A 16,151-nucleotide genomic window follows, 5' to 3' on the forward strand; every position below is an offset into this window, starting at 1 on the left:
GCTGATTGAGCTTAGTCTGAATTAATTCAGATTGGGTTGGAAAAGGTCTGAAATAATTTGATCAACAGAAAAAAAAAGAAACAAAGAAAAATAAAAACATCTATACGCTTGAATCTGACTACTTTTTCACTTGGATTGAAAAATACCTTGCACACTGATGAACTAGTCAGTAAAGGAGATCGAGTATTTACAGAATGACCCTTATTTTTTAATGAAAGAACAGACTCATTTTTGACTTGAATATGCAAGGCTTCCAGTGTTATACCTGTACAAAATCTATCCACTATGCCCGCTGTGGGCAATTGATGTTGAAAAGACATCAGTTTGACATCAAAACTGATGTTAAAAACAGGTCAAATCAAATTGAAGTCAAAATGACTTTTGATTTGATGTAAATTGAATGTCAAATATATTGGCCTAGATATATATTAAACCAATTTCAGTGTAGGATTAAAATCCAATTTTCCCCCAATTACCACTGGAAGAAATTGCAATCTAACTGAATTTAAAATGATGTTACAGCATCTAATATTTGACGTCAAATTGATATCAAGGTGTCTGCTGAGCTATAGTATAATCATGAACACACTGGTTAGTAGCACCAATATTTTTTACCATTTACTGCTCTTTGTTATTCTTCTAGTTATTATAGCGTCTAATTAATATGATGTCTCAAGTGTTTAAAGCTTTCTTCCATGCTGCAAAATAGAATGGTGGATTTGTTTTCATTAAAATTATCTAGTTCATTTCCATAATGCACAATATCTTTTTATTGTACTTGTTGTCTTTATTATCATTGAAATGATAAAAAAACAACAACAACAAAAAACACTTTCATCCTCTAGGAAAAAATTATATATATTTTTTTCTTTATGTTTAGAAAGGAGACGTCTTAGTATTTGGACATAATGCGCCATGCATGCACAAATGAAATTACTGCTAATAGGCAAATTTCCTCTTCCCATTTTCTCTACAGTGATATTTTGCTGTAGGAGTCTTTGTGTCGCATGAAAGGTGAGGTGCCTTACAAAGCAAGTAAGATTAGTGGAATCCACTTGAGGATAGGCATCTTATTTTTTATTACGACATAACCAAGACAAAGATGAAAGGGGTGTGTTCGACAGGAGATTTGTTCATCTCTGAAAACATCAGCTCTTTTTGGCGTACACTTTTATTTCATTTTCCGTCCAGTGTCTCAGCACTGACATTCCCCTGTGCTTTTAAATGACAGAGAACTGACTGTCTCAAAGCAACGCAAACATACAAAGCCTGAAGTCACAGAAGCTTGCAGATACAGATGCACATTAATACCAAACATTTCATCAAATACCTCCTCTGTAGTGCGCAATGGAAAATAAGAGGTTGCACAAAACAGAAAGTCTGGATGCTTAATAACAGAACCGTGATTGCAGGGAATTTGAGGATAACAAGCCGTAAATGATAGATTTTTGATGGGTATACAGCATTTTCCGGTTCAATCCCACTCCCAAATCTTCCCAGCCATTGAAACAACTCATTGGAACACAGGAAGAGACACCTAGATCTCTCAGGTCTCTCAGGATTCTGGATTCCCACATTAACAGAAATCCATCAAAAACTGTTGGACACGTGTAGGCATTAGAAATGACAGATTATTATTATTATTATTATTATTATTATTATTTATTACATCTCTGATCATTTCAGCCACTGTCTCAAATACTGTCATAGTCTTTGACATGATTTCAAGTAATGCAGAATGGTTTCGGTTTCAGTTTTAGTTAATGATAATAACCCTGATTCAAAATGAAGACTATGAAATACTTTTAAGTACCATGTATTTTATTCAGCACTATGGTATATCTCAAAGTACCATGCTATTACCATCTGATAACATGATGCCATCACAGTACTTTTTGTCCATATCACATTTTAAATCAATCAACACCCAATCTCAAATCAGCACAATTATCAATCTAAATCTAAGGAAGTAAAGCACGGCCAGACAACTTATTCTGAGTATCTAAGCTGGGCAATACAAAACACTTTATGAATTGCAAAATGCAGCATTTTCATCTTTTCCTACCTGTTTTATATTTATCCACATGTCTAAAGTGCCAGATGGACTTTACTTTGTTAGTGCGGTGACTGCTGGTAATGTTAGCCTGGGTTTTCTTCTTGCTGTTAGAGTTCCCCATTGCATTGATCTCAGGGCCCAAAGGCTCTAGACTCCTCAAATCCACCGGACTGTCACATATGGACCCTTGCTTCACCGCTCTCTCTCTTCCTCCTCCCAATGCCTGTATACTCCTGTTCCCGTTCAGCACTCCAGCTGCTGCAGCAGGGACAGAGATGTCCCGGTCTCTGCTGTGTGTGTGTGTGTGTGTGTAAGACCCTCCCTCATCGCCTCGCCTCTGTTGTTCAGACCGCACCGCTCTCAGAGATGATCAGTCACAGCTCACTCCAGCCACTTGGAATGTGAGGAAGGAGGGATACGTGCTTGCTTCAGCCACTCACACACACACAAACACACATTAAAGCACTCACACTTGTTTAATGGATGCAGTTTAACTATCAGGATTCACATATTTGAATATATACTGTATTGTTACCCACTTTTTATGCTTTATAGATCTCCCTTTAGGCAGTTCATACCTCTGTTTGAATGAATTCCTGCTTTTTTTCCCCTTTGCCTTTATCCACTGAATCCCAATGACAAGGTTTCCTAAACCATAGTTGGGTGATTTTTATAAAAGCTGTTAAGAATTGTCCAAAGAAATACTGGAAAATGAAGCTTATTTGCATGCCCTCAGTAGGCTTAGCCTAAAGACAAAATGCGACTGTTACATTTTTAATGTTTTTTTATTTTTTATTTTATTATTACTATGTTATATGAATTAAATTGCTTTTTTTTATTTCACTGATGTACTGACAGTTTGGAGAGAACGTGCTTAGCTGTCGACATATTGTAATTCTCCTAAAATAAACATAAAATTCTCCATAAAAAAATGAAATAAATTTTGTTTATATATTTAAAACATTTTTTTTTTTTTATTGTGTGTGTAAAAACTTGACCGGGATAATAGTCATGACTTTTTACATCTTATATTCCACATACAGTATGAGGAAACATAGATGATATCTCTTGATATATTACAGCTGTAGGCATGTAATTCAATCTCTACACCAGACATAAACAACTTCAACTGCTGCACAGTGCAAGCCTCAAACCTCATCCCATCTCAACCACGGATATAGCAAGAACCCTGCATATTTTACCCACTATTCTCTTTTCCACCAGCATCTCTTTCTTTGTCCTATTTCTGGAGCAGTCCTCTTGTGTCTCACTCTTCTTGTGTTTCCAAGTTTCTCTCCCCCAGCTTACTGGCTTTCACGCTGTCTTTTACTGTTTCTCTCTATCAGGTAACCTAATATTTCATTTGACTCTGATCTATACCGAGAAGTGCACTGATGGCAGGATACAGCCTGTTTCAGCTGCTCTAACTGTACCTTTCAAATAAACATACATTGAAGGAAATGTGCAATCAACATATGATGTATAAACTGCTATTCCTATTTTTACGAATAACAATTAAATGAATTACATATTTACAAATAATTTACAAAAACAGTATCCCTTTGTTATACTGTACATGTATATATATATATATATATATATATATATATATATATATATATATATATATATATATATATATATATATATAGTCAGGCTTATTATAGTTAAATAAATAAATACATAAATAAAACTTAAACTGAATATAATCAAATATATATTTTATTTATTCAGTTAGTCGTGAAGTCACCATTTCTTTTCATTTAGCTTTACTTGATGTACTAAAATAACTAAATCTAAAAATGAAATGAAAATGTATTAAAAATATATTTAAAAAATACTAATAATAATAAAAGCAAAAACACAACTAAGCTTCTAAAAATTTTAACTTAAAATAAAAACAGAAAGTATTAAAAATAAAGAAAAATATTAAGAACAATATAATCACAATATGATGCCAAAATAACACTGCTGGGAGATGCTGAATATACAGAATATAAATATGGATTTGGTGGCTTTAAGACAGTGTCATGTTGATTTTCCTGCTAATTAAAGTGATTACAGTTAAGTCTTTATGCACACTTTAAAAAAAAAAAAAAAAAAAATATATATATATATATATATATATATATATATATATATATATATATATATATATATATATATATATATATATATATATATATATATATATATATTTTATGATGTAACCCTTTATGTTTAAATGCTAAATATTTAGTATTTGTGTGTGACACAGCTGTAACTAAAACTTTAGAACGTTAATTTATACACTACGTAATGATCTGGAAGAAAAGGAATGCCCACTGGAGATTTTAGGAATGTTTTTGACCTTTTCCAGGTACAAGTTGGGCCTCCTCTTTCCTTGTTTCCACTCCTCCATCCTCCTCTCGCTGTAATCAAGAGTCCAGGCTTTATAAATACTGAAAGTATTCAAATCATTGTTAATCTAAAACAGACAGAAGACACAGGAGGCCCCGGCATAAGCAGACCCAAAGATAATGGATTCCTGGGAATTACGCTATCCTCTTGTAACTTGGCAGGGAAAACACTTTATGAGTCATGCAACAGAACAGTATTGTAACAAAACCTGTGACGACCATTTCAATCAGCCAGATAGATGGCTTATGCATTGCATGTCAAACTGAAACACTCCTCTTCTGAAACATTATCCATATTACATCATTTGTTATTCACAAACACAATGAAGCAAGTCAACTAGCACAGGTTATCATTCTCCACTAAAAAGACCAGTTCTTAAACTACTATCATTACAGAAGGACAACACATTCAACATCACTCTCATGTTTGGACAAAGAACAGCCTCAGGTTTAATATCAGGTTTGACTAAGACAAGTACATCATATATCAACCTACAGACACTTAGAAGTAGTCTGAATACCGCAAGAAGCTTTCAGAGGGCATCATCAAAGATTAATGGATAATAATGTCGTATAAATCAATGCTGGCTTTATTTGGCTCTGCATTAGACTCACACCACCGTTCTTCCCATGTGATCAGCTCATCTGAATTCTGTTGATTCTTCCTCTCCTGAACCTGTGAATGTGCTCTGGGACACGCTACGCTATTTTAGAGACTTGTGATGTGAAGTGAGGACTTTCACCTGACAGGAATATAATGCCCTGAAGGTGTAGTGATATTACTGGCTTTCTAGCTGCCACCTGCTTCATTCATCACTGCTGAAGTGACTAAAGTGTGTCAGTTGTCACACTTCAGTTTTTTTGTAAGAAACTTTCTCGCAACTAAAAACTTGCTTTTCTCGATTTTTTTTTAAATGTTGTTTTACATACTGAATTTCATTATTTATAGAGCTTTGTCAAAACATCAAGTATGACAAAAATGACACTGTATTAAAATGCATACTATAACATGTATAATTTCATCTATAAAGATCTATACCATACTGGTAATAAAAATGTATAACATGTAAATGTAAAGTGTAAATATATAAAGATCAGTGTACTAAGCCAAAATAACACACAAATATTATATATATATAGGCCTAAATTTAGGATTTATGTGTTTGAATTGACTATAAAGGTTATAAACTGATAAACTTAATATGATGCAAATGTCAGATATGCATAAATGAAACCAGTGAAAAATGGGTAAGGTTTCTGCACTCGAAAAAATCATGTCATAGATTATGATTAACTATTTGCATCTATTTGATTTAATTGAAATCATCATATTTTCAAAATGCATTTATTCAAATTGCTTTGAATCACCATAAATCTGTTTGATCTGAAAACAATTTAATTTATCCAGTTAATCTTAAATTTAAATCTAATCTTTGAGTTTAAAAGTAATGTTCTATTTTTTTATTATTTAGTATTTTTCAAAAGAAATATCATGCTAAAGCATTTTTTTTAAGTTCAATCAACATCATAATATTCAACATGCAGACAGCCCTAAAAAAAATAATGTTGTTTTCTTTTCTAATTTTCTGAACCAAATACAGTAGCTTCCCCCAAATAGCTTAATTATACAATTCCTCCACTATAGTAACAAACAAAATACTGATCCACCAGCCACTGTGTATATCACCATATAGCACCCAAGAATAACATTTTATTATTGTTCAGGTACTATATTTTCTAGCAGAAGACTGGAATATTTTCAAATCCTGGACAACAGTTATTATTCATATGTATCTTATTGCTGAGATAGGCCGATTAGTATTGGTCCATTTAGTTAGCATCGCTTCTATAGGCTACCTCACTGGTAAAATTAATCAACAGCCATCAAAATGCATTGAAATGCAAGTAAAGAGTTTTGCTTTCACTCTTCAATAACTTACTATCTCGGACAAGTAAATCACACAGACACATTGTAAAATGTGGAATTATGTTCTGTTTGTTAAGAATAAATATATATTTTGTCACAGCACGTCAATACTGTGGAGGGAAATAAGCGTTTTGTTCCACATTGCCCTCTATTGGCTGAAGATGAACACACCTTGGCAAGCTCATGCATTATTAGACCACTGGCCAGTGACTCAAACCTGCTGTTCTCACTATTCTTAAGAGCACAAAACGGCTCCAAAAAAACAAAACCATACCGAGAACATTTTCTTTAGGTTGGCAGTTTTCTCTTCCACAAATCTGCAATTGTTCTGGATTTGCTGGGATATTGCTAACCTGGAATGAGGGGTTTAATCCAAACATCAAGTCGAATTCCATCCACCTGCATTCCTCCAACACTTGGCAGCAGGGCCAGTTTCCTCAGTGCTAGCCTACATGTAATTCACTTTCTCTTAGAAGGAACTGTTTGTCTTTTCAGATTGTTTTAACATTGTTTCTTCCCTTTTTAATTGTTCAGGACAAGTATTATTTGCAGGTTATAAAAGAAGGAAAAGCTAATCTTAGAAGTAGCACAGCCTAAACCTTCATAGTACATCTATGTGTTCATTGTTCTCTGTCTTCATTCCTAGCATGCCGCTCACAGAGTTATGAAGAGGCTAGAAGAGGCAGAAGAGACTCAAGGTCAAGGCGAGATGATGAGTCAAGATCCATTATAAGAAATCAAAAGAGACACAGAATAATTTTATCTCAGCATCAACTATGTGGAAGGAGACAAAGCAAAACTCAAGGTGTGAGAAGGCTGTCGGTGGAAAGCTAAAGGTGTTGTGCTTCATAACAAAAAGCTAAATTAATTCTTTCCTCATTCATGCCTTTAGTGTGATATTTGACTCTGAGTGATGGTGCACAGCTTTTTGACATGTCGATACTTCCTTAATGCTTCTGCAATCCAGCACGGTTAACTGTCATTTTAACTTTCGCAAGGGTATGAACAAATTCCATCATCGTTTTATAAAAGCTTTTGCTATCAGTCGGTTTTATTACGTCAGCATGGAATCCTAATTTATCTTGTTTACTTTATGTTCTTGGTTTTGTGGTGCACAACTCTTCAGTGCACATTATTCAAAATAAAAAAATGCTGTCTTGGTAATATTTCACAAAATTAGTTTTTCTACCACTGAAATAACTTTCCTTTTATTGTTATGGAACTGTACAGCTATGCGGAGTAAAGGACTGTTCACACCAATATGAATGTTTGACATGAAAATTATGGAGTGCCACCATGTCATAGGGTGCATCTCAATCAGCTCCCAAGTTCAGATCAGGGAGTGGGTCATTTTAAGGGCATTTACTTTAAGCAAGTAAATGATGCTTTCATTGGTGAACTACCCCTTTAAAGCCAAAACAATAAAGCTTACAGCAATAATTTAATGATTTTTTTTTTAATGATATACATCAAGATGAATATGAAAAGCAACAAAATAATATCAAGTTCCATTCACATTACAGAAGTATCTCTTTAACTCGTACTGCTGTGCTAACATACACAATGGTGTATTCCACCTTCAATGGTATTAATAGATGTAAATGAAGAGTTAAGAAGGTCAAGAGGTCATGTGCTGGCTGCCATGACAACAGGAAATGTCCCCATACTGTTATCTGGTTTGAAAGCAGCAGAGTATGGGTGTGTCAGCACCCCTTGTTGAGCTTGTGTGTGTTTGTCGGACAGTTGGGTGTAACCGTCATGACCCAGACTGAGGTCAGAGAACTTGTTCGTGACCTTGGCAGCTTCTTTTAGACTCTCCTTATTCCTGTACTTTCTCTCTGGAGCTCTAAACTGCAATTTGATCCATTACTGCAGTCAGAGCGTCCTTGTTTCACCACACTAACATCACGGCCACAGGAGACATTAAACAGTCAGTGTAAAAGGTTCAGTAGTAAGAAAAGTATTGAAGCTATATCTTACTGCAAACGGATTAGTGACTTTGATTTAGCCCACTTATCCTGACTTTAAACGAAGTGTGGGAGAAGTGTGCCGTAGTCTCCCTGACAGGTTCCTGGTAATAAGATAAAGACTTAATGCTTTCTTATGTAAATGAAGACGGTAGTGAGAGGCTGTTCATAAGCTGTCAGAGAGTTGCCTGGTTGTGTTCATGCACAGGCTGGGAGAGGGGAGAGAGGGCAAGTACTGGAGTAAACAGTGAAACAAACATGTCAATAGGAGTATTCATTACTGTGAGTTACATAATGAAAACCACAACATGTGTGTGTGTGTGTGTGTGCGTGTGTGTGTGTGTGTGTGTGTGTGTGTGTGTGCGCGTGTGTTTGTAAAGTCATGTAAATGTGGGTATTATTCCCCAGATTATTTTTCAGGTTAATATTCTCTGTTCTTATTATTATTCAGATTAATACACACCTTTCACCACATTTTCTACGAGAAAAAATTGAGAACTGAGACGTTCAATGTTGTAAAATGTGTTGAATGCAGCTGATAATACTAGACTCTTTTTTTTTTTTTTTGATTGCAATAATTGACTGTAAACTAATTGATTATTAATGTACACCTGAGTTAGTAACGCGGCCATGACACGAACCATGGAAATTACACCTCAGAGTACATTCATATTTAATAATATATTCAGCATTCCAGTGAACTAAAACGATTTTGTGAGTCAAAATACAACTTACAAACCGTACAAAGATGTTGTTACTGGTTTGGAAACAATAAGGCAAAGTGATTTTCAACTGTAATGTAAATGTACTGTATGTCAGCCAGAATCGAGAGTTCATTTAGTGGTCACTAAATACAAATATTTGATTTCAAAATGCTAAAACTGACCAATCAAAATCAAGTACTGCTAAAAAAAATTTTTGATGAGCAAATATATTCATTAAATGATCATGCATGTGTTGAACTTGAATGACTGGTGTTCCAGTTCTGTGGAAATCTGCAAAGTTTACTGTGGAATTCGGTGGCTGTATATTTTGTAAAGGCCTGCTTATCTCCACACAATCTTCTTAGCAACACAAAATATACTTCTTCTTATTAAACCTGTCATCATATGCCTTTACTCTGAAAGACCGTTTTAACCCTAATGTCTATCACAGTTTTCCATTCTGACCTCTTGTGCTCTTTAACTGTTCTCTGGGCAGGGAAGCATTCAGAACATTAAATTGCTGTCTTTTGTCACTCTATTCTTTTGTGTTTCCAAATGCCATTAAACATTCACATGTTCTTTATTTCAGATCTATTACAGGAAGCTCACGTTTCATCCAACCCTCCTCTGTTTGACCACAAGTCATCATTCTGTGTTGGCATTCGAGATCATCGGTAACAGATGTCTGGCCTCCACAATAAGAATGACCAGATAAGCAAAATCTGCCGCTGTCTTCACTTTTGTCTTATTTCTAATATGCTTGTGATAAGAATCCCACATTTATTTTAAACTACAGGAACTGTTATGTATTGATTTTAATTAAAAGTAAAAAAAAAAAAAAAAAAAAAAAACATTTTGATACATTATGAAGGTCACATTAAGTGTTTAACCATAATTTTATTACTTATTTTTGCTACTTTTAAAATGTCTTTAATCTATAGATTTTTTTTTACTCTTACGTTTAACTAATTGTATTTAATATAAATGTAAATTATAATACATTTATTCTTTAAGAGAGTTTACATGTCCACATGGCCAAAGACCCACAGCTTTTACTTTGGTTAAATTGAGACGCAGCTCTGTGTTTTCCCCACTGTCACTCGAGTGATAAAGGATCAATGTTTTGCATTAGAGGGAATCCCATGCACGGTGATCTCACCCCTCAAAAAGCTTCCGGACCTGATAGAGCCCTCTGACTGGAGGGTGGGGGGTAGACAGAGGCTGAGCTCAGTCAGACGGGTGACGCAAGGAGTTAGTGCTGCACTACTGAGCCGCGAAGCCCAGAAATGTCCTGAATTAGGACAGCCAACCTGATTTGTTCATGGAAGGGCCCACAAGAAGCAGCGTGTCCCAAATCCTAAAGACTTGGATTGAAGAAGAACCCGAGTTGTATATAGACGGGAATATCATAGAGTCTCGTGGGCCTTCATATAACCATCTAGCAATGCCCTATAAGATCTACACACAACACCCTAGAAACTGGTAAGCAGTGCGTGCTATCAACCAAGCACAGAGAAGCACCACTCACACCATCCTCTGTAAAAGATGTAACTTTTTAATATTGCAATTAAACACTTTACAACAATACACTTAAATGCAAACTGAATTTAATGGTTTTGGACACTTAAATGTATTTTAATTTCAATTAAATTAAAATGTATTTTAGATTAAATTAATATTAAATTAATCAGTCGAACTTTATAGTGTTTTTTGAGTTTTTGTTTTGTTTGTTTGCTTTGCACTAGTCAGTGTTTTTTAAGTCACTTATGTAGGACTTAAGTACACATTTATATATAATTTTACTCTGTTTTCTCTGAAATGTGAATAAAGTTTACTGTTGAAAGTACTAACAAGTATGGTAACTAAAACATATATAATTTCTATTGAAACTTGTATTTTGTGTATTTAAATATATTTGTAATAAGACATGCAATGATGGTGTAATTTAGTACATTTAACATATATTAATTTAAATGTAATGATAAATAATTATGTGTTTTAGTGACTTCTGTAAAGCATGACACAATATTAAAACTGATTACATAAAAAAAACACTTTTAAGATACGAAATACACTACAACTACCAATTCATTAAAATTAAATGTACTTTTTGGGGGTTGGAGACTGAAAACAGATAAAAAAGAGATTTTCAGGCAAGGAAAAGGATGTAATATTACAAAGCATTTCAGAAACAAATCTGTCATATTTCAATAAAACAGCATGTGTCTCATCTCTCAGCCCTTTCCACACATTGACTTTGTCTCCCTCTCAAATCATGGAGTCTAAAGAGAGAATATGAGACTCGAAGACTCTGTATGTCATGTTATTCTCGGTGTATGTCCAGCTAAAGTCCCACTTGTCTGTTAACTCGCAGACTCTTGGCAACTCAAAGTTTACATGCTTTTTCAGTGTAACATAGGGAGTGTGAGACTTGTGGGGGCAGGAAGAGAAAAATCCAGAATCTGAGTCTTTTTTACATTGTCTTCTGCTCTTATGGTTGGACCTCTATACATAAAAGTGGTTCAGCAGGTTTTAAGAAGTCAGTGTCTTAAGAGGACCTCAGGGACTGGCTTTGCAATACTTTCCCAAGACCACTTAGTAGAAACGCTGGGGATATAAAGCTGAATGTAGTGTCCAATATTGTTCTTACAATCTTCCACATAGGGACTTATGAGCAGAAGCCATATGGCAGAGATCCTGAGTCCTCCTGCTGGAGGCCTTCATGCAGAGTCCAGTTACAGCACATCTCTCTCGAACTTTATTTCTAAGACAGCTGATAGGGAGTTATTGTGGGTTTTGTGTGTTGATTATAGGGTGTCTCTACCTCCTTTTGGATAGTTGCTATGGTGTTGCTAGTTGATTGCTAAAGCATTGATAGGTTGTTTCCTCAAATTTCTGGTTGCAAGGTTTTTCATTAAGAGTGGGTGGTTGTTAGAGTGTTGCTAGCTTTTGAAATGTTGCTAGGGTGTTCCTAAGAAGTTCTGGGTGTTGCTTAAGTTTTTCTAGGTGGTTTCTAGGTTTTTGCTTAAGTGCAGTGTTAGGACTTTACTAGCTTGCCTTGGATGGTTGCTGGGGCATTGCTGGGAAGTTATGACTTGTTAAGCCCCGTTCACACCGGACAGAGTTCTGGAGCGATTTCACTGTTTTATATTATTTGTTGTTGCACGGGTATTAAAAATGATGCATGGAAAAGACACTGTTGACAGTTGACACTATCTTAGTGAGTTTGATTCATACATTGATGGTTTGAGTTTAGTACTGGTTAAGAATTTAATGCACTGAGCACTGCTGTAGTTTATAAAACAACACTCACCAACACCAGAATGCTATTGCTTTTATTTATTTGAAGTCTAATTCTGAGTCAGATTAGAATGACATCTTAGGTTTACCTGTATTATATAAAGTTTGTGATTGAATTTTTTAAAGATATGCCCAGATGTGCTGTCCACCAATAACATTAGACAGCACTAGCAATGCCCACAAGTGTATTTACAGTACGGAGTCTAGAAACATAGAGAGAAAAATCCTCTGGTGGTGTGAACTGGGCTTTAGTGTGCTGCTAGGGTGTCCCATGAAATTCTGTGGTTGCTAGCATTAACTGGTTGATAGGTTTTTGTTTCATTGTAGGGTGTTGCTTGTTGTGGTTGTTTCCTTGGGTGTTGCTAGGGCATTGCTAAGAAGTTTTGAGTGGTTGCTAGGTGACTGCTGTGTTCTAGCATGTTGTGGGCCAAACAGATCAAACAGGTACACATGTTGCAACTTTGATTAACAACATCCAACATTAGCAACAGGACCTTGTATATTTATCCTGCCATATTGGAGTAATTCACTTTCCCACAGAGGCTGGATGATACAGTACTGAGTATGACAATTATTATTATGTCGCATTCAAATTGATGTCACATCAGAGACACATCAGAGCACATCAACGCTGTCTTTGCAGTAGAAAGGTTGAACCCAGTAGCTGGTGTAAAGTAGAAAGGCATGAAACAAAAATAAATTCCATGTTCCAGGTTTGGACAGACTGGCACCAGAGAACATGCATGGCTAAAACCAAACGGTACTTTGAAAACTTTTCATCCATAGTATCACTTTACAGTAAAAAGAAAAAAAATTATAGGAATATACTGCAAACCATAATGTGATATATTACATAATACATTTCCATAAATGGGAATCTAGTGCTAATATTTTTCAACATACTTTTCAGTATATACATATATGCATTGACCATGTATGGCTATATATTGATGCATACATTTCTTTTTTAGAAATCAAGACAAAAATAGCATTATATGGATATTTTATAAATTTTCATCCTTTACTGTGCACATATATTGCACATACATGTTCCCATCTTAATGTGAATGCACACAGATGTATACAAACATTCACAGATTGAGTTACATCAGATTTCTAGTTCCCAACATGCTTTGCTTCTGACCTTTAAAGGGGTGTACATCTTAAAATTAGCTAAAAAAAAGTGTTATTTCATGTGTTTTGAAAATAAATAAATAATAGAAATATTAATTTAGGGCAGACATATTTTGTCACATATACTATATATTCTCACATATTTTTCAATAAAGGAAGGTGCTAATTCCTTATGTATCATTCAGTTTATTGTAATATATTAACACAATATATTATTGTTAAATCATTTAATATATTGATCATTCATATAAAGATATATTTTCCCTGCTTAAAGGTCAAAATCATGCATCTTTGATTAGCATCAACTAATCCAAACCCGCTAATTTGCATTCCAACAGGTTATAAATACACTGCATTTATAAGTACTGAAGCAAGCAAGGAGTTTTCACTTACCTTTTGAGTCACCACTGGCATGAATTTGTTTGGCTGTAGTGCTCTCTCCAGAACGTCCACATGGACCTCCTGACCTGCTATGCCCATTACTGAGACTCCTCTTGCGTTTGCTGCCCTTCAACCAGCTGAAAGCCCGGCCCAAGGATGAACCCTGTTTCTTCTTACTGGCCTGCTGCAGGGCTAAGATCTCAGTAATGTCTTTGGGCACCAGATCCCCTGCAGAGCTGCTCCTGGACATCCTGAGACCAATGACCACTGATCTCTGACTGCTCTCGTATTCCACTCAAAACACCTGCCTTAACATCAAGAGAGAGAAGAGAGGAACATTAACATCTAAATTCCTTAAAGCAATACTGGGAAAGTATAGCTTAAAACGTTTTATATACTGTAGTTTTGAAAAACTGATGTTTGCACTACATGACATTTTACAACCTGAACTTACATTGTCATACAATTATATCAAATCATTTGATATTTTAAAAGACTTATTGACCTTGAAAGACCGTCAAGAAGGCGATATAATATCCAGTTTTTATGCTGTTTTTGAATGTTGTTTGCACCACATGATTTTGATGTGGTGACTGAATGTTCTTCCAAATATCAATAAGCAGCTCAGCAGTTTTAAAATATTTTTTTCTAACAAATAAAAAACCTTGTTTTTAAATCCTAACTATTACCTACCTATAAAATCTAACAAAGACAGATTTTTAATAATGTTCAGTCCATGTTTAATCCGCTCTCCTAACCCAAAATCTGTTCCAAAAATGTTTTTCCAGTATGTTGATCCAGGAAAATGCCCTATACTAGGCAGATTCCCAGTCACCATCTTTTTATTAATTAGTTGAGTTATCAAAATCAAATTGCAGTACAATTGTTCTAGTCCAACCTGTATCTGAAGGCACAAACTGAAACCGAACCCAAAACATTTTCAACGTTTTCATTAGCATTACGCTACACTTCTGTGTAATATGAGAAATGGCCAGAAGTCAGCAGTCACTTCAGCTACTGTGTATATTTCAGTTTAACTCTTAGTACCCATAGAAACAGGGAAATCCGAGCAAAGTTACAATTACTCCCTCTCCAAAGATGCCTGACGTGTGTTTTGTATCAGGTACTTGCAAGTCCCATTTCAGAATTCACACTCAAATGTAGCATCTATACCTGAAAATATTTTATTTTCGCCAAGCCTTCTAATCTTATGGTGCGAAAACTGAAGGTATAAGAGACAAAACAAAAGTAAAAGAGTGTATGGGGTGTAGGGGTGGAGGACATGCTACCTCATGCAAAAGCAGGCAGTGCAGTTCCTCTCCCTCTGAGAAAATATGCAAAAGTAAACTCCACTATATCCAACTCAAGAGCTGGACGTATTCTGTATTTCTCTCTCAATTTCTCAATCTCTTTCTCAATCTTTTGGACACCTCAGTACTGTAATTCGACAGCAACCAAATCTCTGGATGTAGCAACACACACTACCTTACACAACTACAATGTGCAACTCAAAACAGTCGTCACATTCCCAAACACATTTTATTTGGCTACACACACAAGCACATAAAAACACAAGAGTGTACCTTTCTTGCGTCCTTTTGCCTGTGTTTCACAGTGTGGCTCTTGTCTTTGCTGCAGTGCTGTGTTGTACTGTTTATTCAGCTCTTTTTGGGTGAGTGGAGCTCCATGCTGGTCAGTCCTCCCCCTCTTGTCCTGTCTCCAGTTCACCATTCAGCGCAGTGCAGAGAGGAACTGCAGTTCACACGTGTATTCCACCCAACTATTTCAAAGTAACAAGCTGGCTTGTCCCTCCCTCCCCGACTCTCTCCTCTCTCCTCCTCCTCCTCTCTCTCTCTCTCTCTCTCTCTCTCTCACGCTCTCACCACATTGTACACATCGTTTCACTCCTCTCCACCTTTACTTATCCCCCTTAGACATCCACTCCTCCTGATTCTCTTCCATGTCCACTCATTGGTTTTTGTTAACTTAGTATCTCATCCTAATCAGAGGTGTTGGAGAGACACCAACCTGTTCCCTAAAGAGATTGCTGGCTTTGGTTTTCGAAGAAGTGACATGATGCTAAAGGGCTGATCATTGTTTTCAACATGAAAAACAGACAAACGCTGCATATGCAACACATTTATTTTGAGCTACAGGTAATTTATGGGCTCTGAAACCTGAGATGTAGCTTGTTTCTGACATGACTGACAGGCTTAGAGGCATGTGGACTCTAGTAGCTATGAAAGTGAGGCTAAAAATAAAGAAATAAACCAAAGCATAGAA

At 35.6% G+C, this 16,151-nt stretch overlaps 1 protein-coding gene across 3 annotated transcripts in view; it reads right to left on the reverse strand.

Annotated features, from left to right (window-relative positions):
- LOC127935300 (uncharacterized protein KIAA1522 homolog) overlaps positions 1-15,665 on the reverse strand; it is a 36,276-nt gene extending 20,611 nt beyond the window's left edge. For 2 of the 3 annotated variants that reach the window (XM_052533042.1, XM_052533041.1), the window contains exons 1-2: positions 15,452-15,665; positions 13,881-14,176 (exon numbers count right to left, since the gene is read on the reverse strand). In XM_052533042.1, coding sequence (XP_052389002.1) covers positions 13,881-14,118 — 238 coding nt within the window. In that variant the 5' untranslated portion in view covers positions 14,119-14,176; positions 15,452-15,665. Of the gene's footprint in view, positions 1-2,065; positions 3,520-13,880; positions 14,177-15,451 lie in introns of those variants that run through there. The other variant, XM_052533043.1, reaches the window with a different exon arrangement.
- Between the last annotated feature and the right edge of the window lie 486 nt (positions 15,666-16,151).

The sequence above is a fragment of the Carassius gibelio genome, chromosome A19 (genome assembly GCF_023724105.1).
Source record: "Carassius gibelio isolate Cgi1373 ecotype wild population from Czech Republic chromosome A19, carGib1.2-hapl.c, whole genome shotgun sequence".
NCBI classification, from domain to species: domain Eukaryota; kingdom Metazoa; phylum Chordata; class Actinopteri; order Cypriniformes; family Cyprinidae; genus Carassius; species Carassius gibelio.